At 35.4% G+C, this 27,741-nt stretch overlaps 1 protein-coding gene across 3 annotated transcripts; it reads left to right on the forward strand.

The window, feature by feature from the left end:
- Positions 1 to 1,458: 1,458 nt before the first annotated feature.
- On the forward strand, positions 1,459 to 27,559 carry LOC145606779 (polycomb group protein EMBRYONIC FLOWER 2-like). Of its 3 annotated transcripts, none has more exons than XM_081662609.1 (23): positions 1,459 to 1,595; positions 2,285 to 2,393; positions 2,647 to 2,797; positions 4,030 to 4,085; positions 4,266 to 4,380; positions 4,581 to 4,737; positions 4,867 to 4,926; positions 5,234 to 5,373; positions 6,831 to 6,893; positions 7,020 to 7,138; positions 7,379 to 7,443; positions 7,919 to 7,971; positions 8,054 to 8,107; positions 8,186 to 8,245; positions 14,803 to 14,849; positions 14,947 to 15,068; positions 19,447 to 19,515; positions 19,593 to 19,698; positions 20,253 to 20,301; positions 21,703 to 21,786; positions 24,522 to 24,601; positions 25,719 to 25,808; positions 26,970 to 27,559. In XM_081662609.1, the coding sequence occupies exons 2-23, from the start codon at positions 2,359 to 2,361 to the stop codon at positions 27,112 to 27,114; spliced, it is 1,920 nt and encodes a 639-aa protein (XP_081518735.1). In that variant the 5' UTR covers positions 1,459 to 1,595; positions 2,285 to 2,358; the 3' UTR covers positions 27,115 to 27,559. The 3 variants fall into 3 exon arrangements, with proteins under 3 accessions (XP_081518735.1, XP_081518737.1, XP_081518736.1); XM_081662611.1 differs by having other exon boundaries at positions 8,195 to 8,245; XM_081662610.1 differs by having other exon boundaries at positions 2,650 to 2,797.
- Positions 27,560 to 27,741: the final 182 nt, after the last annotated feature.

Genomic DNA, 27,741 nt, shown 5'->3' on the forward strand with positions numbered 1-27,741 from the left:
ATATTGACTTGGAAAATAGTTTCACTTTTTGACTTGTGATGTATGGTAAAACACGATCATCATGTGGTATCTTTAAAAATTAACTATTTATAAATTTTAGTTGTTGCTACTAGCTAGTTGCTACCCAGGTTGTAAATAGAGAGAGAAAAATAAAGTTGTATATAGACCTGGCAATCCTGACCCGACCCGAATAACCCGACCCGTAACCTGAAGTTGACCCGAACTCGAACTAACCCGACCCGACCTGAACCCGACCCGAAATGGAGTTGACCCGAGCATGACCCGATGACCCGAAGTGACCCGACTCGAATGACCTGACCCGAAATTGACCCGAAACCCGAACTTGACCCGACCCGAAATGACCCGAAATCCGAAGTGGCCCGACCCAATCTTAACCCGAATTGATTGACCCCAATCAACCCGACCCGAATTGACCCGAATAATAAGAGGATAGGATGAAATGGTTAATTACTTGTTTTAAGGCTTCTTTATTTTCTAAGTAATAGGTACTCACGATTTTTTTTTTTTAACGATTTTACTTTATTTTCCAACTATTTTTTTTAAGTGAATTTATATTGGTGACCCAACACAAACTTGACCCGAATAGACCCGACCCGAGTTGACTCGACCGAAATTGACCCGACTCGAAATTGGTCCGAAAATTGATCCTAAATATTGACCCGACCCGAAAAGACTCGACCCGAATTGACCCGACCCGAACTTAACCCGACCCGAACTTGACCTGACCCGAACTTGACCCGAAGTGCTGACCTAAATTTGACCCGAAACCCGACTCGACCCGAACCCGACCCGAACATTTGTTGACCCGAACTTGACCCGACCTGAATTGACCCGACCCGAATGACCTGTTTGCCAGGTCTAGTTGTATATGACGAGGAGAGTGATCAAAAGAAATGACAAGTAAAAATAAAGGAAATAAAACATTTATTGCTTTGTAATAGTCAAATAGAGATAGTACTCCGTATTAATTACTTAATCGGTTTCTTTTTAGCTGGCATGTTTGCCATTACAAAAATTAAACCATTAATATCTTTAATTAGTGATAAACAAAAACTATACTTAACTTTGTTTTTTTAGTTGACACGTATTCATTTTTAGAAAGTTTTTATTTAGTTGACACATTTTCTTTTTGGGTAAGTATTATACTTTGCATTTACTACTTACTAGCTAGTAGCTACCCTATTTGCTTTATCATTCTAAAAACGAGGAAGTAATAAGTTGATATTTTGAAAATATATGTACCGATGAATCAAAAAGATTCTACCTAATTACATTTTTCATAACCTATAATCACAAAACACGGTATTCCGTAATTCGTATTAATGTCAAAACGTGTCGATATAAGGTAGGATTAATAACGTGAGAGGGATATTAATGTCAAAACGTGTCGACTATAAGGTAGGATTAATAATGTGAGAGGAGTATTAATTTTCATTTTTTAAAACTAGTATCAGTCCTCTTTGGAGTTTTCACTTTTATTACTCTGCAATCCCCTTCTCTCTGTTTCTCTCTCCTGAAGTTGTCCCTTGAAGCGGCTTCTGATCTTTCTCTCCTCCATTGAAGCAGCTTTTCAGGTAAGATTGTTTTTTTGATCATCGAATTTCAATTTCACAATCTAGGGTTTAATTTTACGTAATCGTTAATTCGATTGTCAGTATACTCAATTTAGGGTTCTTTTAAGGCAAATCATTCAAGTTATGAAAAATTATAACGAGCGAATTCGTTGTTAATATGTTGTGTTGATAATCTCAACGAGAAGAGTTTTAATTTTTAATTTTTTTGATTTTGTTTTCTGATTTTTCGAGCCTAATTTGATAATTGAGTTACATTTGGTTGTTTATGTGATGAATATTTGAGCTTAATCGAGCTGACGAACCAATTCGATAAATGTTGTGGTTAATGGTGCCCGAACCGAGTTTGCCTAAATCCTATGACCTTGAGCTGAGCCTACTCCCATACCAAACCATTAGCAAAAATGATCGGATATTAGACGATTCATTGTACATTTGTACCACCTAATTCTGATCGTTTATCTGCCTCGTAAGGCCGAAATGCATGTTACAAATTGACGCATTTGTGATTTATCTCATCGCCGAGGTTTGCTAAGTTTTTTAGCTCACACATTGCTGCATATTGCGGCCTAAATTAAGCGTGTCATTTGTTTAAAATTAACTATTTAATATTAATTTATGCTTAAGTTTATATCATATTATCACATGGATTCTGCATTCTTTGGTGACTGGTCAAATGATGTTGGTTGCAGGCTGTGACATACTTTGGATTGGTGATATCCTACGTTTTATGAGCTTGTGGTAGAAGCTATTTGAAAAGAGAAAAATGCCTGGCATACCTCTTGTGGCTCGGGAAACAATGTATGGCTTTAAGCACTTGCAGTTTATTGTGTCGCCTCTCTAAATTTTAGCAGTTACTGTTTTACTTCATTCAAGCAGTTTGTTGGTGATGTAAAGCACATATAATGTGATCATCTTTGCTGCTTAGGCAGATGGAGTTGGCTTATTTTCTTGGAGAGAGTGTCGGTTTATTTATTGTTTTTATATTGTTGGTAATTGATCCTGTTTTTAAGAGAGTATTAGTTTATCTTAATTTTGTATTTTTTTGTAATAGCAGCCAGTCTAGAAATGGAGATCAGTCGTGCCGTCAAGATTCTCGGGTACACTTATCTGCTGAGGAGGAAATTGCTGCTGAGGAGAGTTTATCTGCATACTGCAAACCTGTAGAGCTTTATAACATTCTTCAACGTCGTGCTAGAAGAAATGTAATTTCTGTACCCTTGTTTGTTGGAACTCTTTCTCTTTTTTTTCTTTGGCATCCTCATGTCATTTTGTTACAGTTGTTGGATTATTAAATGCACATGGACAAGCATGATTTCTGTACCCTTGTTTGTTGGAACTCTTTCTCATTTTATCCTCGGCATCCTTATGTCATGGTGTTATAGTTGTTGTGGATTATTATATGCACATGGACAAGAAAAACACAAACCGAAAGAAAACAGTTTAGAAGAAAGTTATTGCCTGGATGAATGGAGCCTATATTCCATCAATTGCTTTTGATCCTTGCTTCCCATTTCCTGCACTTGCTTGTAGATAACAAATCTAAGGAACTAGTAGCATTGGCATTATTTATCTTTTGGAAGAAGTTTGAGTTTTATGAAATTGACAGAGTAACAAGTTTTTAGAAAACCAGGCAATATTACTTATATTAGTATTATGTTAAATAGTTAGCTTAAATTCTGAGCCTAAGTTGACACAACGATTTTAGCATGCCCTCCTTTTACTTACGAATAATAAATTAATAAAGGCATCTCATTTATTGAGTTGTGTGCTTTACTTTTGTTATAGTTAGGTGTATTCCGAAAAATATGGACTGAACAGGACTGCAGTAAACTGGTTTGGTCTCTCAGACAGAAATTATTATTTTCTAGGTTCTGGTCTGGACTGGTTTAAGATCTTTAACTGCTTTTGGTTTCAATTTGTTTTAGATTTTTATTCATATAAACCTCTAAAGTGATAAATTTCTCCTTCAATGTGCTGGGAAGATTACCGTTTAATGGTGTATTGCATATTAGGTTTTCAAAATAGATATTGCACTATTAGCTTTCCTTTTTTGTTTTTTTTTTATATATGTACAAAAAAGTTTGAAATAGGTTAAGACTGTGGGAGACTTTATTCAAGTATGAAGCTGGCTTAATTAGAATTTTTCTGTATCAAAATACTAAGTGCAAATATTAAAGCTGTCTTTGAAGTAAATATGCTTTTCCTTATTTTTCTCTTTCAAGTTTTTTTATTTTTTTATTTTTTTTAACAATAACGACTTCACCACCAACAACAAAGCCTTAGCTCCTTGCCATAATAAAAAATATATGAGGACTTTATCTAAAAAGGAAGACAAGTATGGACGTGCGTTGTTGGATCTTTTTATGTCTTATAGCCGTATTGACAAGCAGTCTTTCTTTGCTTAATGTTCCTGATGAATTACAATTTGTTGCAGCCATTATTTCTTCAACGGTCCTTACATTACAAAGTACAGACAAGGCACCACAGAAGGTATATAGTTGATGTTTTGATGATTGATATTGTTATTATCATCAACTTGCTGTCATTGATGTTGCTGTTACTGGACTTGCCTATCATTCTGTATTTCCCATTTCTGTTTTTGTTCAGAAACATTCTAGGAATCGGTGCATTTTTTCATATTTTAACGAAACATTTTTTGATGATTTGTAGGATACAAATGACAGTTTCTCTGTCAGGGGCACTGGATGATGGATTACAAATACGCAGTTTGTGTCCCATGTATATCATATTGGCCAAGGCTCTATCTGATACACCTGACTTGGAGGTAGAATTTTAGAATACATAATTCTTATCAGACTGTATTTGTGACAGCCATAAGTACTCCTGATCTTAAGCAGCTTTACGCAATCATCGTCGTGTTGTAGTCTGCGGTTGAATTTTGTAGATTACATGATGTTTAAGTACCTAATATCAGTGTGTGATTAAACTTGTAGCAATTCCTTTTTGTAATTCTGTTGTCAATAGCACTCTGCAGTTTATCGCTACACTAAATCTCGACTGCTCACATCTCCAAGGACTGAAGGAGGCAATGTAGCACAAGTCAAATTCATTCTACCTGAGATGAATAAGCTTGTGAGGGAAGCCAAATCTGAATCCCTTTTCATCTTGTTTGTTAGCTTTGGTATGTTGTTCAGTTCAATATTTTAGCCATGCTATTCAGACATACAGACATTGCATCATATTTTTCTTCTTATTCTTTTTGCATGCTGTATGTATATCTTGATCTCTTATTCTCTTGTTCTAATTGCAGCTGGGGTGTATACTTCATATGGATTTGATTCATCTAGAGTGGATAACATATCCCTTTCAAGTAAGATGTTTCTCCTTGGGTCTTGTAAGTGGAATTTAAAATTTGGTGGCTGGGAAGACTAAGAAGATCAAAATAAACCAATAAAGTTGTTTAGGTTGTAGATGCATTTTTTGATTGATTGCATTGATGCAATGAAAGTATTAAAGAGGAGGTATAATGAACTGTATGATTGAGATTTTAGAATTTCGGAGAGGAACAGATTGAAGGGGAGGGCTGGAGGAGCTAATGTAGTTGCTGTGGCACATATACATGTCTTACGAGTTGACTGCAAAAGCTAGTTGGTTTTGAACTTTTCTCTCTATTGCAGCGAGTGTTGAAAAGTCCTGTTTATGGGGAAAAATATCAATGGAGTCACTATTCTTATCTTGGGAAAAGTTTCCAAATTTGAGCCGAGGGGAGAGAGTTGAAATGTTGTCTACAATTGACTTGCGCCCCTGTCTTATGAAGGTATGCTATCTTACTTTGGTTGGGAGAATTACTGTTTGACTGTATATAACTTGTGTTTTAGCATTAGTAGTCAGTAATCAATTAATCATGGACATATTATATGTTTGTCTGTGTTATTCTCTCAATCTTTGGAAAACCCTGTCAAAAGATTATGAAGATAGTGGCTTTGTGTTTTGTATGAGGGGTGATGGGTGACCTGACTAGTGATCAGTAGAAGGGTAGTGTTAGAAAAAAAAAATCATTGAAATATTGCTGTAATTTTGATGAATAATGAAAGTCTACGTGGCTGTGACATTTTTTATCATTGGGTATGTTTTTATTAATAATATTGATTCATATGGTTAATTTATTTGATATAAGGTAATCTAATATGAAATAATAAAAATGAAATTCATATTAAAAAAAATTTGTATTAAAATGTGTGAATATATCAATTTCCGTAAAAGAAGTATATGTCTTATTAGATAAAATTAGAGGAGGGTTTCTGTCATAGTAGTAGTATGTGCTCTAAATTTTGCTAATTACTAGTCTATGCTACATAAAACTTGACCAAAAGTGTCAGGCATGTGTCGAATATTGCTAAACGTGGCCATTTTATGTAAAATTTTCCTACTTTTTGCCTGAAATGGAACGGGCACTTGAGGTGAATTGGAGGAGTAACTTAGTTTTCAGCTGTATTAGCAAATTGTTTGTTTAAAGTGGAAGAATTCAATCATCACAGGAGGATCTTTACCACATTTGTGGATTATGAGTTTTTGACAAGGCCTACTTCTAAATGCTATGCTGTCCAGTTCAAGTATGGACGTGATTTATGAACATACAAAAGCTGGACAGCATATAACAAGGGGCATCTCATTTCTCTAATGGGCAAGAGAAGCTATATAGTACAGAAGAATCACTTTGGAATTTAGTTTGTTTTATTTATGAGAGTGGAGATGTATAATGTACGAGGGAGCATAAGCACTGCTAAAGACGTGGTTGTTTGGGTTAATTTGTTTGTGTGGGTGGGGGGGGGGGGGGTGGGTGGGTGGGTGTGGTTGTAATATCCCATATATTTCTTATTAAAATAGCTACTTTATCAAAACTCTGTAAATATAAAAATAAAAATAAAAATAAAAAAAGAAAAAAAAGAGAAGAATTATATACCTATTACCTTATATACATTGTATCCTTCATTACTCAAGGTAAATCTTATTATGTCAGTGATTCTATTCGCTTTTTTTTTCCTAATTTATTTAGCACCAATTTAGTTTTGCTAAAATCTCTTTCCCAATCCGAGGAAAGGAAAAATGGGAACAAAATATTAGGTAAACGTGAATGATTTTACCACTTGAAGATCTGTATCACTGATTTCTCTGTGATATTATTATTATTATGATTTATTTCAACTTGTCATTAATTGCCCTTTGGGCTCTGTTTTCTCTCAAAGCCATTAATGGGATTTTCTGTATTTGCAGTCTTATTTCTTGGGCGAGGAGAAATGTATCTCATTTCAGATGCCTAAGAGTTCTAGTTACATGGTTTGTTCATCCACTGATTCACTTCCATATCTTCCAAATTTGTCTCTGATATTCTGCTTTTTTGTACATGGTCTAAGCTGTTTATAATAATTAAATCTTATTTATATTCTGTTTCTGTTCGAAAAGAGCACCTTGCAGCATGCACAAGTCATAATATCTGCAGAAGAGCGAGGGGCAAAAGAAAAATCACCCTATTCTCCCTGTACATCTAACAGTGTTCCCAATTTATCTTCTCATGCTCTGGGGTAATGCCTGATATGCTCTTGTATCTATTTTTCAATCTCAAGTGAGCAACTGTGTTAGCAACCAATTTTGTAATGATTATTTAGCTTAAGAACCCATGGGGCCATGGGAGAAACTTCACTTTATGATTGCTGTAGAGGATTGCATAATTATTGCCAAAATTTCAATGTCTTTATTATTTGTTGTAATGCCAAGCTGATGTTTTTTTTTTTATTAATTTTTTTTTATATTTTATGGGTAAGGTTGAGGACCGGCAATGTAGTTTTCAACTACAGGTATTACCACAACAAGTTGCAGAGGACTGAAGGTAATCTTTTGAATTTGATGAAACAAAAATTTCAGCTTTTGCATTTACCTTTATTCCATGATATCTCTGGTGAGGAGTTCAATCAGTTTTACTTCATTCAGTGTTTCTAAGTAATGTTCTGATTTCCCAAATGTGGTTGTGCTGTGTACATCTTTTAACTGACCTGCTACCAATGCTACATTTTCATCTTCCACTAGTTTTAGCATTATAATCTGTCTCCTTATTAATATGTCTATTTTCGCAAGGCAAGGCTGTAAGAGATTGCGGAAGCTAGTTTTCTAGCGTCTTTTATCAATGCTCCAAACAAATTCTTGGGGAACAATGACTTTAACATACCATTTTCATTATGCAATGTGTGAAGATTGTGAAATATATTTTAGTTTGGAATATCTTCTCTCGCTGTTTTTTGTTAGAGTCCTGTGGTATATATTTCACCTGTTGGAATTTGGACCTAAAAGCCTGCCTGAACATGCAGTCACTGAGGATTTCTCCTGCCCTTTCTGCTTGGTCAAATGTGCAAGTTTTCTGGTTGGTAACTTCTACACCTCATTATAATTTTTTTGGGGCTGAACCAAGCTTGATATTCATCTGTATTACTATAACCTTGCAGGGCCTGAAATTACACCTGCTCTCATGTCATGATCTATTCAACTTTGAATTCTGGGTCAGTATGCTTCAGGAATATGCCCTTATGATGCTCAGTCTCTCCATTGCTTCATCTCATTAATTTTAACTTGTTTAGGCGACACAGGAATATCAAGCTGTGAATGTTTCAGTCAAAATTGATCCACAGAGATTGGAGGTAAATTTTCCAAATGACTCATTCAATTAGGTTTGTCACTTTAATTAAGATTGTTTGTCCTGTTTGGTATTTGGAGAATAATGAGCTTTAGGACTGCAGGATAGATGCATGTATCTTCCCTGTTGTACTACTATTATGGTTTTTTTGGATGTTTTGTACTGCTCAACTTTAAACTAAAGGAAACTTTTGGTGTCCCAATAAGATAGGTGTTTACGATGCTAGATGGTTTCTTCTTTGTGGATACTCTTTGATGTGAAAGGGGTTTTATTGGTTGTTCTGCGTCAATTTTTGGAGTGATTGCTACTTGCAAATTTTTTGGGGAAATTTTGTAGAAACCAGTGGTGTTGGACCTTTTTGGAATACTGTGGATGCTTTGTATGGGAAGTAGAAATATTATTATTATTATTATGTAAGATGTAGACCTTTAGTGTATTTGCAGTCCTTGGATCAAAGCAATAACGCCAAAGGGATTTCTATGTATTTCTTTCAAATGTTTTGAGACTGATTTTTTTGTGTAATGAAAATGTATTCTCTGTAATGAAAACGTCTTTATCCTAAAAGCAGGGAAGGTTTCTGATGGAAAACCCATAGGCAATATTAGAAATAAGAAATAATCTTGGGAAGGTATCCACCTCTCAAGTCATTCACAAAATACAATTGAACGTATAAGATATAGCATTTTAGGGATTAATTAGGGGAAGTTATCTAAAGCACCTAGCCACACTCTCGAGGGATTACTTGAGTCATGAATGCAACCTAGTCTCGTGATTACAAAGCATAGGAACAAGTGTTAAAGCATAATCACGATGACATGAACATCCCTTGACTAAAAATTCCTATTCTTATGGCATTTTAGTCAACTAAGCATAATCAAGATATAGCATTTTAGGGATTAATTAGGGGAAGTTATCTGAAGCACCCAGCTACACTCGAGCTTGAGGGATTACTTGAGTCATGAATGCAACTTAGTCTCGTGATTACAAAGCATAGAAACAAGTGTTAAAGCATAATCACGATGATCCCTTGACTAAAAATTCCTATTCTCATGGCATTTTAGTCAACTAAGCATAAGGGAGTCAACTCAAGTTCATCTCTCAATCTTTGGTTGAGAAAGCTTAGATAAATAGTTCTAGCAATGGCACTTACAAGAGCTAACAATGAAACCACTTAAGCTCAACTAATTAGCACCCCACATTAGCTAATCAACACATGCAAACAAGTAAAAATTGAATTCATCAATGGTTGCTACCATCCCAAGTAAAACAACTACTCACAAATCATAATAGATCGCAAAACTAAAAGTACTAACAACTAAGAACATGAAATTAAACACTAATCTAACATACACAAGTAATAAAATAAGTAATTAAAGTAATAAATAAGAGAAAGAGTAAGAAATTCTCATTGATATTGCAAGGAGTATTCAAATCTTCAAGTTTCCTTCCTTCAATTCTTAAAAATCCAAGAATTCAACAAGTTTCTCTCACTTTCTTTGTCTATAAAATGAGTTTCTCTCTTTAAAATTACTAAACAAAGCTAAAAACTTTAGAAAGTTTCTTCCCTTTAAAAGTAAGCTAAGGGGTTTATTTATATCACCCGTGCTTGCTTCTTTCCTTGTCCTTATGGGTGCCAATAAGCGCTAAAATGTATAAAAAACTCAAACATAACCCATGAAGCATATGATACACAAAATTTGCATAAAATTAGAGTAAATAATGAACTAAGATCTTGATGTTTCACGAAATCAAGGTTTAACACTACCCTAAAATCATACCAAATACTACCTCCGGTTCGATTTACTCGCAACAAAGGACACATTTACGCAAACCTAGGCAAAATTTTTTAGGGACTTAAAGCATGTGTTGAGGTAGTAATTAAGGGAATAAAGTAAGGGGAAAGCATGTGGCCCCTTAGCTTAATAAAGGGGAATAAGTGGGAATTTCCCTCCCTTATTTGCTGGCTGAGACTCTGCTGTGCATGTGGGAGGGGTATTTCCCTCCTTATTTTTCTGCCAAAATGAGGAGGGAGTTCTCCAAAAAATTTTAAAATCTGTTCCCTCTCTTTTTTTCACATGAAATTCAAATTTTTAGGCAAATAACCCCAAACCATCACATTTCAACCTTTTTAAAGCATGTCCCCCTCAAAAATAGAGGACATCCCCAAAATTTCAAATATTGTTACCAAGTTGTAGGGGAGATTAGAGAGGGGGTTGGGGGGGTTAAAGGGGTGATTAATATTGTTTACAAAACAAATACCCTACAAATTACATCATCACTACAATTAGTTCATAGTTAGCCTAAATACACAGTGCTAAAATTAAGGCATAAGCACTTCAGTCATTCCAGGCTCCGTGCAAGACCATCCAAAAAGTTGTGGGCTTCATTTCATCACCTTCATACTACCTGAAAAAAAAAAAGAGGAGGGACTCATGGCAGAGTTCTTTGAAGAACTCTTTTTTGATGAACATCAACTGTATTATGAGGAGCAAACATGGGAATCATTTCATCAATTTTCAGAAGAAGATCATTTAATATCTCAATCTGAAGACAACAACAATAACTCACAAGAAGAAGCTGGGTATGAAGGAGATGATGATGCTGAAGCAAATGGTGAAGGTCAAGTGTATGGCAGACAAAGCAGGGAAATGACATTGCAAGAGAAACGCCAACTTGTAGATGAGATCATGTTAACATGGAGGGGGACTCAGTGCCAAGAGGATTTTTATCCAAGTTGGCTAGGAAACATCATGTGCATAGATCAACAACTACAAGGTGGTTTCAGGTAATTAAGCAACACATACTTGAGGGTCATGCATTAGATGTGAGGACAAAAAAATTAGGCACTGTTGGTAGAATGAATTCCTAACTTCTGTCCCTCTGTATAAGAGAGAGAGACAAACTGAGAGACGGTATGCTGCAGCTTTGCATATCTCTAAGGCTGCTTTGCACAGGTTAAGGCAAAGGGGTAGATTAAGAACACACACAAGCACAAACAAACCTGCACTGACTGACAATCACGAAATAGCAAGGCTGAAGTGGGTACTTAGTCATATTCATCCAATTCCATCTCTAGGGGACCCAACCTTTGTCGACATGCAACAAAGGATACACATAGATGAGAAATGGTTTTTTATAAACCCTGAAACAAGAACTTTCTATCTACTTCCAACAGAATCTAGAAGGTTTAAGGTCAAAGCCATGTTTATGGGCATGATTGGCAAACCCTTGTATGATGAAAACAAACAACTACTACATGATGGAAAGTATGGTTTATTTCCTTATGTGAAGTATGAGGCAGCCAAAAAAAAGAGCAAAAACAGAGATAAGGGGACAATTGAGGCTAAGGCAGTCCAGAGCATAAACAAAGAAGCAATCAGGGACATGCTACTTAACCATGTCATTCCAACCTTACATGAGCAGTGGCCCTCACAACTACCAAAGAATATCACAATACAGTGGGATAATGCAAGACCTCATCAAGTACCACAAGATGCAGAATTTCAACAAGCCACACAAGCATATGGATTTAACATTCAGTTTGTTTTTCAGCCAGCTTAATCACCAGACATGAATGTTCTAGACTTGGGACTCTTCAATGTGATTCAGTCAATTCAGTATTAATCATTTCCACAGAATGTGGATGACCTTATTAAGGAAGTGGACATTGCATTTCAACAGTTTGAACCAGAATTGAACAAGTACAGTTGGCTAACACTGCAATCATGCATGGTTGAAGTACTTAAAAGGAGAGGGGGCAACAATTACATCACACCACACATGAAAAAAAGAAGTCTAGACAGGCAAGGTATACTACCAGATCTGTTAGAGGTGGACAAGGGACTAATTGCAGAGGTTGTCACATATCTAGACTCAATCACTATCCCAGTTAATGGTGAAGATGAAGGGCATATGGAAGTTGATGCGGATTGAAGGGGAAAGGAACTCTTTATTTTGTTTAGCTTAAGGCATTGACTGCCACACATAACCAATTCATAGATAAACATGTCATTTTTATTTTGTTTATTATTGGTTAGGTGTATTTTGTCAAATTGTAAAAGGAATTAGTCCTAGGCAGTCATGCATTCAATGTAAGCAACTGTGATGTAAACATGGCATTTTTTGGGAACATGAATGGTAAAAAAAACTTTATAAACTCTCTACAATCCATCAGAAAGGGTATTTTTTCTTTCAAGGCATCAATGAGTTATGGTACCTCAATAGAATCCTCAAAACAGAGGTTCCCAGAGCATCCATGTAGTCCCTTCATCATTTGGATACACACATAGATTAATGATGCAACAATGGAGGGGGGGACTCATAGCATCAATGTGTAGGGGACTCAAGGCATCAGTAACTCACATCATTCCAAACAACATACTCCACACACCACAAAGGACACAACACAAGCAGAACCCAGAGACTATAGGCTACAACCACAGAAATAACATCCAGAACAGTCCATACATAAACTAGCTTTTGTGCACAGGGACTCATGGGCATATTGTAACAAATATTAAACCACACACAACTCAATAATCACAACCCAACAACAAGATCCCCAAATTTTGACAACAATAGCAACACAACTGCCAACAAGTATACAATATCAAGCCAATTAGTAATCAAGATCATCATTTAACATAAAACACAACTAAATTCCAAAGATTAGGGTTTATAGAAGTTACCATGCCCAATTAATTTGGGGGAAGGGACTACATAGGGTAGTAGATCTGAAGGTAAGCCTCCAGAACATCATTAGGATCCATACCATCAGGAAGCCCAAAACGCACGCGCTTCCTCCCAGCTCTAGGCCCAGAAGTAGAACCACCCATCATAGGATGGTCCGGCTGAAGCACCACACCAGCCGTCAGCTCAGGGGGCACCACCGAAGACCCAGTCTCCGAGTTCGCATAGGGGGAGAAGCAGCAGGTATAACACCCACCGCACCAGCAGATCCACCAGTTTGGGTGGTTTCCGGCAGCGGATCTGGCGTCGGATCTGGAGTAGGAGTGGGAGGAGCGCGTTTTTTGGAGCCAGAAGCCTTGTTGGTCTCTTCTTCAGAGTCGCTAGATATGTATTCAACTAGCTTAGCACCACGAATCCTTCGACGCGCAATCAATGATGCACGCCTCACAGGCTTCATCGTCCTAGAACCCCGTCGAGGAACATACCTAGTCACTCCAGGAGGCGGTGGTGTTGGTGATCTAGTAGATCCAGAAGAAAGGGACTCATATTTTTTGGGATCTGGTTGTTTAGGTAGAGGGGAATCCATTTTCAGAGAGAACAAAGACGGAGAACACGAACAGAGAGAGAGAAAGAGAGGGAAGAACGGAGAAATTTGACAAACAGTGAAGAGGCGTAGAGGAGAGAGAAAGAGAGAGAGTGTGATTTATAGTGTTAGGGTTTGTGGGGGTGTTCAATTTCTGGGAAAGAAACCCAGAATTGAATGCTCCCAACCATCTTCAATGGGTATTGAATGCAGATTCAATGAAGGTGGTTGGGAGAGGAATCAATTTAAAGGGAAAAGGGGTAAGGGAGTGATTAGTTTAGATAATTAAAACATTAACATAATTTATAAAATTAGGAGTGTTAATAAGTTTGTTTAAAAAAAAAAGTAAGGGCAAAAAGGACATTTTTTAGGGAAAAATTTACCAAATAAGGAAAAAAAAAAAATTTGTTGCGAGTAAATTGAACCACCCCCAAAAAGGAATTTGTTGCGAGTAAATCGAACCGGAGGTAGTAACAAGCTATCAGTTTCAGCACCCTGTTTTAATTGTCTGTTTCGGAGTTGTTTGAGAGTATATCAGGAAATTTTGCTGTCAGCATTTTTCATATATGTATTTCTTTTTTTCAGAGACGTCTGGCATCTTTGAACAACACTGTTTGTATCCTAGGGTAGCACTTAAGTAAGGTGTTGTGCCTTTTGTGTTTGCACATTACCTTTAAATTTCAGTTACATTAGTCCAAAAGTACAGATATTTTATGTTTTGTCATAAGTCGCTGTAGGTCTTTGAGCAATCTGCTTTATCTCACTTAATAGCTTTATAAATACTCTGTTTTTTGGAAGGGGACTAGTCAAGAATCAAGAGTTGATCTCTGTACATCATGATCTCCCTAGGCCTTGCCACTGATAAAAGTGGCTGTTAATTTTTGAAGTAATATTCATTGATGTATGTAAATCCAATGAACACATCAATTAAAGGTTAGGATAGTTCGATTTTGAGGATTTATTTTAACTATCTGCATTATGATGAAATAGTGATGTCTTTCATATTTGAGTCAAAAATAAAACTAAACACATTGCTCGGCAATTTTTCATTGATGTTAGATCCATCTACAGGATTCAGACTACGTGATAGTTACATGACTTACTCAAACCAAGTATCTGGTTTTGCAAGTGTATGGTTCTTGTTTGTTTAGATTATTTCATGGCCAGATGCTTTAGATGAATGTATCTTGAAAACAGCCAATAAACACACTAATGTTTCTGTATTATTTTTTATTTTCTGAGGATTTAAAAAGGTCTGTTAGCCCTTATCCTGAATATTTTCTGTTTAGATTGTTGCAGATGGAGTTGATCCTAAACAGCTTATATTTTTTCTTTGGTTAGTTTACTTTGTCTGTGAGCTTACTTATTGTTGACTCTTGTATTTTAGTAATTGTACTAGCTTTATTGGTTTCTTTTAAACTTTTGTTTTGAAGCTTTAAAAGGCAAAACAGGAGAACAACTAAATTGCTAGTTGACAAGACAAATCATGTACAACCGCTGACTTTAACATCAGATGTGGGTGTTGCTGCAAGTGATCTTCTGAATAAGGCTGATGGTATGCTCTATTCTGTAATTTTTTTTTTTTTTTTTTTTTTTTTTTTTTTTTTCATATGAATTAATCTTCTGTATAAAGTATTATCCTTTCACAAGTAATGAAGGATTTAATATACTAGAATAGCCTATATGCTGCTAAAATATATTTTTATCATTATTGTTATTATCAATTTTTTATTTTATTTTTAATATTATTTCCTGTTTGTCGTTTTGGTGAATTGTCTTTGCGTGTTGGATTTTTTTTGGTCTTTAAGAACTAACCAAAGGAAATATATAAGCTGCTTAAGATTTTCTTTTTTGCTATTGTGCTTGGCCTGGGGAGGGGGTTGCATCTCCAAATTTTATACTTGAGTTTTCTCTCTGAGAAATTTAACATAGAAATCAGTGCCATAAAAATATAGGATTCCCAAGTAAGATTAGCAATTGCAGTGTTGTCAGGAAATTTATCTAGAAATAGGATTAGAACTTTGATAGATGTTTTTTGGAGGAGGTTACCGGGGTAGAGTTGCTAATGAGCATATTGAAGTTGAGATTGCTGATCTTTTACCAGAGCTCAAAATAGCTCATGAAATCGTGAGCCTGAAAAGTTAACCTTGACATGGGCTTGCGATACATTTTTTCTAGGACTGCCTCAAGTTGCTGAGGTCGTGAGCCTGAAAAGTTAACCTTAACATGGGCTTGCGATACATTTTTTCTAGGATTGCCTCAAGTTGCTGACTTGCTGGACCAAGCTTGGCAGTTAGGAACAAAAAAATGAACTGTTCTCCGCAAAAAGGTGCGAAACTTTACACCTGTTAATTCTCATATTACTTCTGTGATTTAATTTTCTTATCTGGCAGAAAGTGGATATAGAATAAGAGTCGAGCGGCAAGTTGCTTGAGAGATAATGAGGGAATGCCAGAACATGAGCGGAAATCTGTATGAGTCACTGACTTATCTGATTCAACGGCAACACGTCTCTAGTAAAGAAGAGAAATTATTAATGAAATATCATACTTTGTTTAGTGGGGAGAGGAATCCGATAAGAGTTAAGAGATGTAATTGCACAGACCTACTGCTATAATTTGAATTGAGTGAAGCTTTTGAATGATAGAGAGAAACATAAATAAGATTTGGAGGTGTGTTAGGTTAAAAGTGAGAGAGAAAGATAGAAGGGGGGGGGGGGGAGAATTTATTAACTTTTAAAGTAAGATTTTTTTTTGGAAAAATGCAATAAATTATCGGGTTTTTATAAACTATTAACAATACTTTAAATTTACTTTATTTTTGTAAGGAAATTTTTTAAATTACCACCCAAAAATGACACCTATTTCTTAATAACCACCTGTTTAATTTTTTTTATTTTTTATTTTTTTATTTTACCACCCTTTAAATTAAAAATATTACTTAGATTCCCACATTTTTCAAATTTCCGGTAGTTTTTGCCCCACCTTCATTTCCATTTTCCGCTGCATCACCACAAAACCTCTCTTCTCCATTTTTCTGCTTCACTTTCTCTCTCCTCCTTCTTACCAGAAACCACTGTGGGAGGCAAAGGAAGGAGCCGCACTCAACAGAAACACTTCAAGCAAAGGGGAAAGAGGAAGGAACCCTAATTTCATAACAACCCCCAATTTAATTAAAGTAGGAACCCTAATCATAGAAAACCCCCAATTCAAATAGAATAGGAACCCTATTTTAAGAAAACCCCCAATTCGATTGAAACATGAACTCTAATTTCATAAAACCCCCAATTCTACTTATTTACCCCAAAGGAAATGTGAATTGAAGTTAGGAGAGCTATTTTTAAGAGAAAAATCAAGGAGAAAATCAATCAAAAGGGTCAAAATAGCGGTTAGTAGCCGTTAGATGGGGCCCACAGACGGAAAACCCACTGAAATTTTGAAAAAGTTGGGAATCTGAGTATTTTTTTAATTTAAGGAGTGGTTAAATAAAAAAAAAAAAATTAAATGGGTGGTTATTTTTGGTTGGTAATTTAAAAATTTTCCTTTTTTTTTACTTGCGAAATTTCTTGCTCTTACATTTGCCAATATATATCTTCAACCATTTTTTTCTTAATTATGCATTTCAAGAAAATTGGATTTTAAATAAATAGACATTGTTATAAACCTAACACTGCCCCATATGATTATGTTTTTCTTAAAATTTTAATTATGAAATGTATTTGAACCTGTATGTGTATATTGTACACTATTAAAAATGTTGCAAGTGAAAAAAAAAGGAGGTATATTACGGAGTATAGTAATATTAGACATCGAAAAATACTGCGAAAGAAAATGACCTCATGTGCTTTTTGATTGAATTGTGGTTGTAGTTGCTTGACTTAAAGTTATACAAGTAAATCAAAGCAACCAATGGGGCCTAAAGTGAGCTCAAGTTCAGCTAAATTATGATACACTCATACAAAGTGAGGCGGAATAAGTCTGCTTGTTATATATAGAAAAATTTAAAAAAACACTTTTAAATGCACTATTTTGCTTAAAAAAACCTTTAAAAGCTTTATTGTAAAAGAAAACCCGAAGTTACAATTATTTTGTTGAAGACAACCTATGCCTCTAGTTCACTTAATTAAACTCTAATTTCTTATAATTACCCTTTAACTCCCAGTATATGGATGTGCATGAGGATGAGGCATTGGATCGTAAATTCGTAAGGGGTGGAGGAGGAGGATCTTTGTTGATGATTGCACGAAATAATCAAATTTGGTTCATGTAGCCAACCTCACTTACAGTATTAAGGCTTTGATTGATTGAAAAAAGCAAACCACCACCTCCACCACCAGCCAACCACCCTCTCCATTTCACCCTCCCCCAGTCACGCCTTGAACCCCTCACCTCGAAAACTCATCTCTACCGTTGGCCGAGACCTTTATTTTCCAAAATCAGAGACCTCAAAAATACTTAAGAATGGTGTCCAATTAGCTTCTATCAAAATTTTCTCTCTCCTCTTTCTCTTCACTTTCTCTCTCAGTCTCTCCTGATTCCTCAACTCATCACCATTTATACGCCGCCACTGAAATCTTCTAAAACACAGGCTTCAATTCGATGTCTCTCACCCTCCCTTTCATCTCTCAAACCCTGATCTCCGCCGTATTTTCCGCCACCCTCTTTACTTCATCCGATTGTTCCTTCTTATGGCGGCCAACTTTGATCCCTGCTCTCCTCCCTAACAATTCTCTCTCAATTACTTCCTCCGATTTCTGACGACGATGTCGCCATGAATGGAGTCAAGCTCCACATCTACCCTGTTTTACGATGATGGGAAACCGGAGTGGGGGTTCAAAGCGGCGGCTCAGTTGGGGAGGGGGGCTGCTCTGCTGCTGCTAGGTAATGGGGGGGTGGCTGGTTGGTGGTAAGGGTGGTGTTTTTTTTTTTCATAAATAAATTTAATTATTTAATGGTTAAGTGAAAGTTGGAGGTTAATTAGAAGAAATTAGAAGTTAATTAAGCTAATTAGAGGCATTAGGTTGTATTCAACAAAAAAATTTCAAAGTCGGGTTTTCTTTTGCCAAAGTGTTAAAAATCGGGTTTTAAAAGGGTTTTTTTTTTTTTTTTTTTTTTTTTCGCATAATGGTGCATTTTAAAGGTTTTTTTTGACAAATTTTCCTTGTATTTAAGTCAAAACAGAATAAGTCAATTAGAACAGATAGTAACATTATATAAAGCTGAGCTTGCAGATTGTAACCATGGACTTGTTGTTTGATCCATTCATCAAAACCTGAGTTTTATCAGGAATTTTTGGCTTAAGTTAATTGTTTTATATTTACTTATTAGTAAATAGATGACAGTATACCTATGACTGGCTATGACCGATTGAATGTTGCTGTATTAACCATAAATGACTTGAGGTGGAATTTTGAGGAAATGACTCTGAGTTCACTACTTATTTAACCAATCACGCATTAGCTGTAAGAAGTTTAAGGGTCATTTGTAGAGTAAGACATAGAAACTAATTCCTCCAAGACTCCTGGTATCCTCTCTCTTATCTGTTCTGTCTAAGTAGATGAGTAATATGACATGGTAACATCAATTGAACCTTAATTTGTATTGACCATATATCATTGCTTCTTGTTGATAATTTGTTGGTTTTGCTTTTGTCTTGTTTATCACGATTTTTCTGATAATTTTGTCCTCTCTTATGTACTCATTTTTTTGCTGATGAAAATAAATTCTTTTTGTAAGTTAAATTATGCACCAGATTTTCATTTCTGGTAAGACTGAGTGTTTCTTCTTTGTATTTTGTGGTGATGAAGGAATGAGGATTGATGTCTATCAGTTGATATGTAGCTAGATGTGGCTTGCTATCTGTTTTTTTTTATCTTCTGCTTTCTTGTAATAGCTATGTACGCTTTGGAATTTAATTGCTCACATGCTTTTTAGATGCCTATTCCAGTAAAATTGAAAGGGCTCGGAGTTCAAGTGTCAATGATTCCCTAAATGCTGTCCCAGGTTTTACCCCACATCTAAACCTTCATTCTATAATTTATATCTTCATTCTATAATTTATATATCTTACAATTCTACAGATCCAGATTGCATTCAGTCTGTACCAGGAAGCAGTATCACTCCCCCGGCGCTGCTCCAGTTTGCAAAGACAAGAAAGCTATCGATGGAACGGTCTGATTTTAGAAGGTTAATCTCTTTCCTGTTTACTATTCTTTGTTCCTAGTGTTGTTGGGTGTGTGTGTGTGTGTGTGTGTGTGTATATATATATATATATATATATCCTTCACCCTATTTCCTCAATGTTATCCAACACAACATTATAAATTTTATCATAGTAATAACAAACTTTATATTGTCTATGACTCTAGCTATAGTTTGAAATTCACTCTGTAACAAGTGAGCTATCCTACCAAGCAAGGCGTGGCCTAGTTGATAGATTTAAATCCAACAATCACGAGGTTGTCGGACCATATCCCCTTAGAGGGCTCTTTGGGAGTAGGATTTCCTTGCCCCTACCCTTGGCTGGATTGACTTGTGCAACATTCTGACTTGATCGGGCCAATTGGATGTATTTACTATAGAGTAATGGGTATTCTAAAAAAAAGATATTATTAGTATTCAAGTATTTATTATTGGATAGTAAATCTTGATTGTCCTTATAGATCTATATCCTGTAATTTTGTGGTGTTGGTGTTCTGTCTGATTTATTTTGCTTACTTTTTATTTCTGGTTTTCTTCAGTCGTGCCTTAATGGAGAAGAGGCAGTTCTTTCACTCTCACAGAGCACAAGTATGGCAATCTTAATTTGTTTTGTTTTTAATTTTTTTATTCATTTTATTTTGCTTTATTTAATTTCTTTTTATTGCATCATCATTGTTTTTCTTCCTATTGCCTAATGACTAGCCTTGTGTCATCCACACTTCTTTACTGCTACATATTTAGTGACATCTTGTACCAAAGGTAAATCAATGAATAAAATCTGAGAGAAGATATGGATTAATTAGAAGACATGGACCTGATTTGACATACATTATTATATTGATTTTATCGCCACCAATGATTTAACATTTGTAGAATTGGTTTCATTGAGATACAACGCTTCAAAATATTAACAGGCTGTTTTTCATCCAAGCCAAAGATTGGCTGACAAAGTTGCATGTCAAATTTAAAACTTATCAACAGGCTGTTGATCACCCATAGCAGAGATTGGTTAACAAAGTTGTGTGTCAAATAATTATATAGAGACTTGTATACACAACTCAAAATTTATAAAATATAAACTACATCACACAATAATGACTAATCTAGACTTCAGCTTATTGCTGAAAATTGTATGTAGCATTTTTTGTTGCATCTTGATCTACAGCTCCTGTAATTGCCACTTATCTTTACTATATACCGTATTTTCTGAATGATCCTGTCTGTAGTAGTTTAGTATTAACCTTTAGGTCCTTCACTGCTCTATTTCTGTGTTTTTGAAGGGTTCTGAGTAGCAAATGTAACATATCAATATTCCTCTTCTGTCTATGTGTTTACTGCTAAACATATAGGCTGAGCTGAAAGCTTCTGTAATTGATCAAATTTGGTCATTTGTGCTTGGGTATCTTATAATGGTTAGTTCATAAGAGGTCCTCACAATCTCACAAACTACATAATTTGGTTTTGGGCTTTTGGCAATTAGTAATCATCTGCAAATGCTGATTTATTTATTGTAAGCTGCTCCTGACCATTTATGATCCAAACCGTAGCAGCACATACTGCATTTATTTGTCTGAGATTTAATCATTAGTTACCATCCAAGGTTAAGTAGTTAGTTGAAATCTATATAAAAGATGTGATGGTTACCAAACACAGTCCATGCCTAAAGATTCAAATGTATTTGATTCCCAGGCTCATGAATGACATGTATAGTTCTAATTGTAAAGTTTTTCGGTTTTGATGTTATAGCAACTCACACCAAAAGGCAAAGTTATGACTTCGTAATCTCTAACTGTAACCTCTAACGACCTATTTTCAAACTTGAAATGGCACCGAATCCCAATAAATTTGGTCTACTGTTGTTTGTCTACAGTTTCCACACCACATTTTCTTGATCTACTGCTGTCAACTTTTGAAAAGTCTTGTAATCAAATATACAAAGTTATTAGCAGCGGCAAGAGCTGACAAGATGACTTCTTTCTGTGACTGTAGCCAATGGCATTGGAGCAGATTTTTTCAGACCATGATAGTGAGGATGAAGTTGATGATGATGTGGCTGATCTAGAAGATCGAAGGGTATGCCCTATCTGTATTCTATTTCTGGTTTTTTTTTATTTATTTATTTATTTTACTTATTCTTTTTTTTATTTTTATTTTTTAATCTGTGTGTGTGTGTGTGTGTGTGTGTGACAGTAGCATAATACGAGTGATTCTATATAGAAGAAAATAGTGATTCTGATTATTAAAGCTGGTTTACAGAAAACTAAAGATAATTGTCAAGTATTTGTAAGGCTTGACCCTCTCCCAAAGCTAACAAAATAACAACTCAAATATTCTGAATGCTTTTCTCTATACCTACTCTCCCTGGTTTATACTAAGACTAATGACTACTGACAGAATTAAGACTACTCATAATGCCCATCCTCTGCAGGTATTGGGAGAAATAGGTGGATCATATTGTGTTACTATTAGTGGAAGAATTTAGCTTCAAGCTTCATAGAGAGAGAAAGATAGAGGTGGTAATGTATAATTTGATTTAAGAGAGAGAAAGCGTTCAATGCGGTGTTGGGTTATAGCATATTGCATATATATGACGCCAATGACAGACTGATGGCTAAGAGTTTAGGGTTAATAAGTTCTAGGTTCTGGGATTCTAATATGGGCTAGTGGATTGCGCCCATAATTCTACTACCTTCGTTACATAATGTTTTGACCAATTCCATTTTTTGTCCGTTTTGTAATGTTTTTCTCAAATTTACAATATTTTTGGCAATCCCCTTTTTCTACCTTACCCCTCTTACCCCCTAGTATTTACACCTTTTACACTCTGCTTACTTTATCCACTTTTTTCCTTACACTCACCCTTCTTTTTACACTCTCTCCCCCCTTTACATTAATGGTTACGCAGATGGTAAATGTTAACAACATTATGAAACAGAGGAATTATTACTTGTTTTGTAATTTAATGGTCCAATTAGTTAAACAAACGGAAAAATCAACAGTGTAGCTAATGAATAAATGGTTTCATAGGTCATTGTCAAGGTACAAAGCTTTTTCTTGAACCTAACCCGCTTGATGAGCAGGGCATGTTGTACCAACCCTTTTATTTACATGTGCTGGAAGCCTTGAGTTAAAACCTTTAATTTTGTGTCGTGTTATTTGGTCGTTTCAGCTTTTGCCAGCTCTAATTAAAATTGAATTTAATTCTGCAATCTAGTTTGATGTAGGCCAAATTCTCTGAAGATTGTAGTGCAGCGTTTTGTGTAGCAAAGACACTTTATATTGGTAGAGTGGATGTTGTCACAAATTAACTAATATTTATTGTCCCTAATTTACTTTTGAGCAATTCCTTTCTTAGCCCCATATTTTATTCTTTCAGTTCTTTCTCAGTTTCTCTCCCATTTTTCTCTTTCCTCACCTTTACCTTTTGCCTCTCATGAACTGTTGCTTGTGGTTTTCTAGGTATGCTGCAGAACTTGAGCTCTTTTTTCTTCATGGTCGCAGTGTATTAGTCACCCTCCCCTGAGTTCCACAGTCCACCCCCTCATTCTCACTGTTGCTGCGAGATTAAAATTCTCTGTTACAGTTTATTTGAATATCTTTTTAGCAAGGGAAAGTGAGGGTAAGGAAGAAGATGTAACACATTCCTTTAATTGGATAACAAGAGCATGAGGGAAGGGGAGGGAACATTGCTTTAGATTATCTTTCTTTCCAGTCTGCCCCTGCTAATACACGTACACCATCAATGGAGAAAGTACCCGAGAAAGTACCCATTGATATGCAGCTCAAAAAAAAAAAAAAAAATGACCCGTCAGATTTAACACTCCAAATTTATCAATTCCTTTGAATATTCTCTTACTCCTCCAATTCCTTGCTGTTGGCAGTGGTCTAAGATGTTAGGGCACTGATCAAAATCTTCTTTGGCCATTTCCCACGAACGTATCAGTATTAATACATAGAATATCTATTTACCTTTGCTGTTTTGATGTCGGCTGCATGATTGTTTGATCCTAGATGCAGTGAAAATCTTATTTTCGAATTGGGGGAAATAGTTTGACAGTATTAATTGTAGAGACAAGGACTGAGTAAGAAACAATGTATTTGTGGGTGAACGGAGGTCGGAGAATGAAGAACAAAACAGGGAGGGATGAAAAGGTGAGAAACAGCAGTGGAGAAACAGGGTAAAAAAACCATTTCATTATTGTTATACATTATGTTTCTATATCTCTTATCTTTCCAATTTTGAAGAGATGTATTACTTAACCAATGATGGTAGTAAAGTCCTTCCATTTCACTTCCATTTCTCTCGACCCCCTAATTTTGTATTCAAAGAAAATTGTATCCCTTCCTTTCTTGCTCCTCCCTTTCCCTACAAATCCACCTATCCAAACGAGCTGTTGTATATTTGTTGGGTTTGATGAGATTTTAAGGATACTGACAAGCTATGGTACTCTTAACGGTCCAACCTAAAGTATCATGTTAAGTACCCCAGTCGGATGAGTATGACGCTTATACACTTGGACCCAAGTCACCAATACATGCAAAATTTCATAAGATAGCCATGTTTGATAGAAGTGGCAATCTATGTTGTAATCACTATTATATTATTCTTTAGTTATACAAAGTGCTTTATTTTAATTTTTTGGGAGGGGGGAAAGGGAGTTGTGGAAAATACAGTATGAGGATGATTTTTTTATCATACCTTTTCTTGTGATTGATTGTGAGTGTGTGAGTGCACACACAAAGTGTCCATGTGAAGGATTGTATTTCCATGCCTTATTATTGATGCTGGGGTTTAATAATAATTGCAGATGCTGGATGATTTTGTGGATGTCAGCAAAGATGAGAAACAAATCATGCATCTTTGGAACTCTTTTGTCAGGAAACAAAGGTATGTTTATGCCAAATTCTCTGTTTGCTTATAACAAGACATTTTTCTGTTGCTGCTGCCCATTCAATTTCTCAAGTATATGTTAAGCTTGAGCATCTGTAGGTAGCCACAACTCAAGTATGTTGAAATTATGATGTACCATCAAATGCTGGTCAATGTGCCTTCTCTTGTGAATCATCATCTATTTATTTGTCTGACCCAAATAAGTGTTCTTTGTTTGAACAAACAGTGACCTAGTCAATCAAGTTCTGAATTTTCAGTTTTATCAGAATATTCAGAACTTAGGATAGTGTTGAGAGTTCATGTGAGAACGATGTTAGTATATGCTATCCCGTTTCTTGAGGAAGAATACTGTCCTTTTATGGATTTGAATAACTAGGTTGTTTCCTTGCATAAATTATTCATGGCTCTGCTATATCTCTTACACACACAGACTTGCGCATGCACTCACTCTCTCAGTTTGAGTCATCAATATTGCTTATAGTTTTTTACTGATTTAGCACTTTAGCAGTCCTACTTCCTTTCTAATAATGGCAAGAGAAAGAGAAAATATAAAATGCACCTTTTGATGGTTGCCTAGATTCAATTGCTTCATGTATTGTGCCAACTTTTGAAGTTACTTGCCTTGCATAAATGATCTATGTATTGTGAAAATGTGTGATCATATAAACTTCAAGTTTCTTCGTTTCATTCTAAAAACCTTTTTGGGTAGTGTAATCTGGTCAATATGTCATATTGCTATAAAGATTTGTTCTTAGTGTGTTTGATGAGCTTAAAAAAGGCATTTTCTGTTGAAATTAACTTAAGAGTTCCTCTGTGACCTATATAAGGCCATCAGGGTAGCTTTCTTGCAATTGCTGTTAAATTTTGAAAGGTGTGTTACACTGATATTTGTAGACTTTGTATAATTTGGCCCTTATATTTCATGTCCAAGTTTTTTTTTTTTTTTTTTTTTTTTTAAAAATTTTTTTTTTTAATTGTTTGGTTGAGGGTATGGGCCCTAGAAGGAATAAATAAGATTATAAGAACGCCTTTTGAGGCCATCTTTGCAAGCTTTTTTCTGATGATCAGATGTGGTGTCTCATCGCTGAAGTGTTCTGTTTCTGAAATATGACAGGATACTTGCCGACGGTCATATCCCTTGGGCTTGTGTGGCATTTTCTCGTTTGCATGGGAATAATCTTGTGCAAGCTCCTGCTCTGATTTGGTAAGCTTTTCTTGTTTTTGCTCTTGCTTGGTAGGTGTTTTTTGTTGCCTGGAAGGGCTGGAACATATCACAAGGTTTTCATTGTATTTTTTTTTTTTTTAAATATGTATGTATTTTTTTTTTTTTTTTTTTAATCACTAATTTGAATCGGTACATAGTATTTTATAAACTTTGTTGACCATTTATAAGGTAAACCTTTTTCTTTTCAGGGACGAATTGTTTCTGCTATAAAATCACTAGTTTTTCTTCTCTTTTTCTTTTTTTTTTTTTTTTTTGAAAAATATTGCTATTCTTTTGCCTAGGATGATGGCTTAGTAATTTAACAACTAAAACATGTATGGGTGTTGAAGTAATATAATTGTGTTTTCCATAAGCCTACTAGAATCACATTCTTTGCATCTGAAATATTACTGTAGAACATAAGTTTTTGTGTTGTATGTTGGATTGAGCTACGTGTAGAACAGAATCTTCTATGTAATGGCATAGTGATGGGAGCTTGGTATTGCCTTTTAAGCCTAAAATGACGATCACTTGTAATTTGTAATGTGCTGCCCATTTCAGCCCATCTTACAGTTAGGCTAAGCTGCATACATTTATAAGTGGCGTGTCTATTTGCTTCCTTGAGGTCGAAATGTGAGGTACCCTTCTGTAGCTAATTGAATAGCCCTGTGACTTTATGAGTGCCTATGGGCACAAGTATGAGAATTAGAGAGATAAATTATAATTACAAGAGTGTGTGGGTTTGGATTCATTATAAAGCCTGATATCGAAATTATGTCCCTTTTGTTTCGAGTGCTGAAGAAAGCTTAAATGCAATGTTTAAGTGACATGAAAAAGCCTCACATTCACCGCTATCAAACTACTAGACACATTAAGTTCCCAACAAGCATGACTTGCTATAAACGTTGAAGTAAAAATTTTACTTCAATATATAATTTGATATCTGTGTGAACTGAATATATGAAACGATAATGTTTCTCCTCAAGCCTATGAATATATATAGGGTTGCTCTCTCTTGTTTATCTTCTTTCAGGGTTGGGAATTTTGATTTTCAATTTTTCTGTTCTTGAGAGTTGATGTGGAATATATTTTTTTTGTAAGGCTATCTAATGATCATCATTCCTTTGTATTAAGAATTTGATTTTCTTATTTAATATACAGGTGTTGGAGATTATTTATGATCAAATTGTGGAACCTTGGACTTCTTGATGCGCGCACCATGAATAACTGTAGCGTAATCCTTGAACAATTCCAAAAGCAGGAGACAACTCCTGTGTTAAAAGCTCCACCAAGATTGCCCATCTAAAGCTTCTAGATCAAAATTTGGTATCTTGGGTTCTTGCTTGGGCAATTTGAAGTAACATTTTTGAGCCAGTGTACTCTTTTTGAATTTTGTTGCCAACTTTATCATGGATCTTATAAATGGCCAAATAAATCACCATTATGTGCATCAATTTTAGCTTTTCGTGGTAACTGAAAAGGTTGAGAATCACAACAGAGCAGAAAGAAAGTGCTCTTGCTCTTTTGGCCGGCTGACAATATAATTCATGACGCTGTTCCGATAACGATTAACATGTAAATTTGTTTTTCTATCGGCCATGTAATTATTGTTTCAAATTTCTTTCTTGGTTATAATTACAAAAATGTAATTGACATATATTGTAACAATTATGACTACATGGATATGTTAAGCTAGGAGGGGTAAACAAACATACTCCCTCAATTACTTCAATCTATTACTATTGCTACAAATTGCTGACTATTACAGATACGAAGTACGTAGTCTATATGCTAGTGGGCGTTGTGGCATCTCCTTGAAAAAAAAAATCCCAAGTTGTTAATTGTGTGGTGATGGCTTTTTAAAATAATATTTATAATAATAGTCATTTATATACTTAAAAGTTTTTGGTGCAAGCAGTACATATTGCTATTA

Source organism: Chenopodium album, chromosome 23 (genome assembly GCF_948465745.1).
Source record: "Chenopodium album chromosome 23, dcCheAlbu1.1, whole genome shotgun sequence".
NCBI lineage: Eukaryota > Viridiplantae > Streptophyta > Magnoliopsida > Caryophyllales > Amaranthaceae > Chenopodium > Chenopodium album.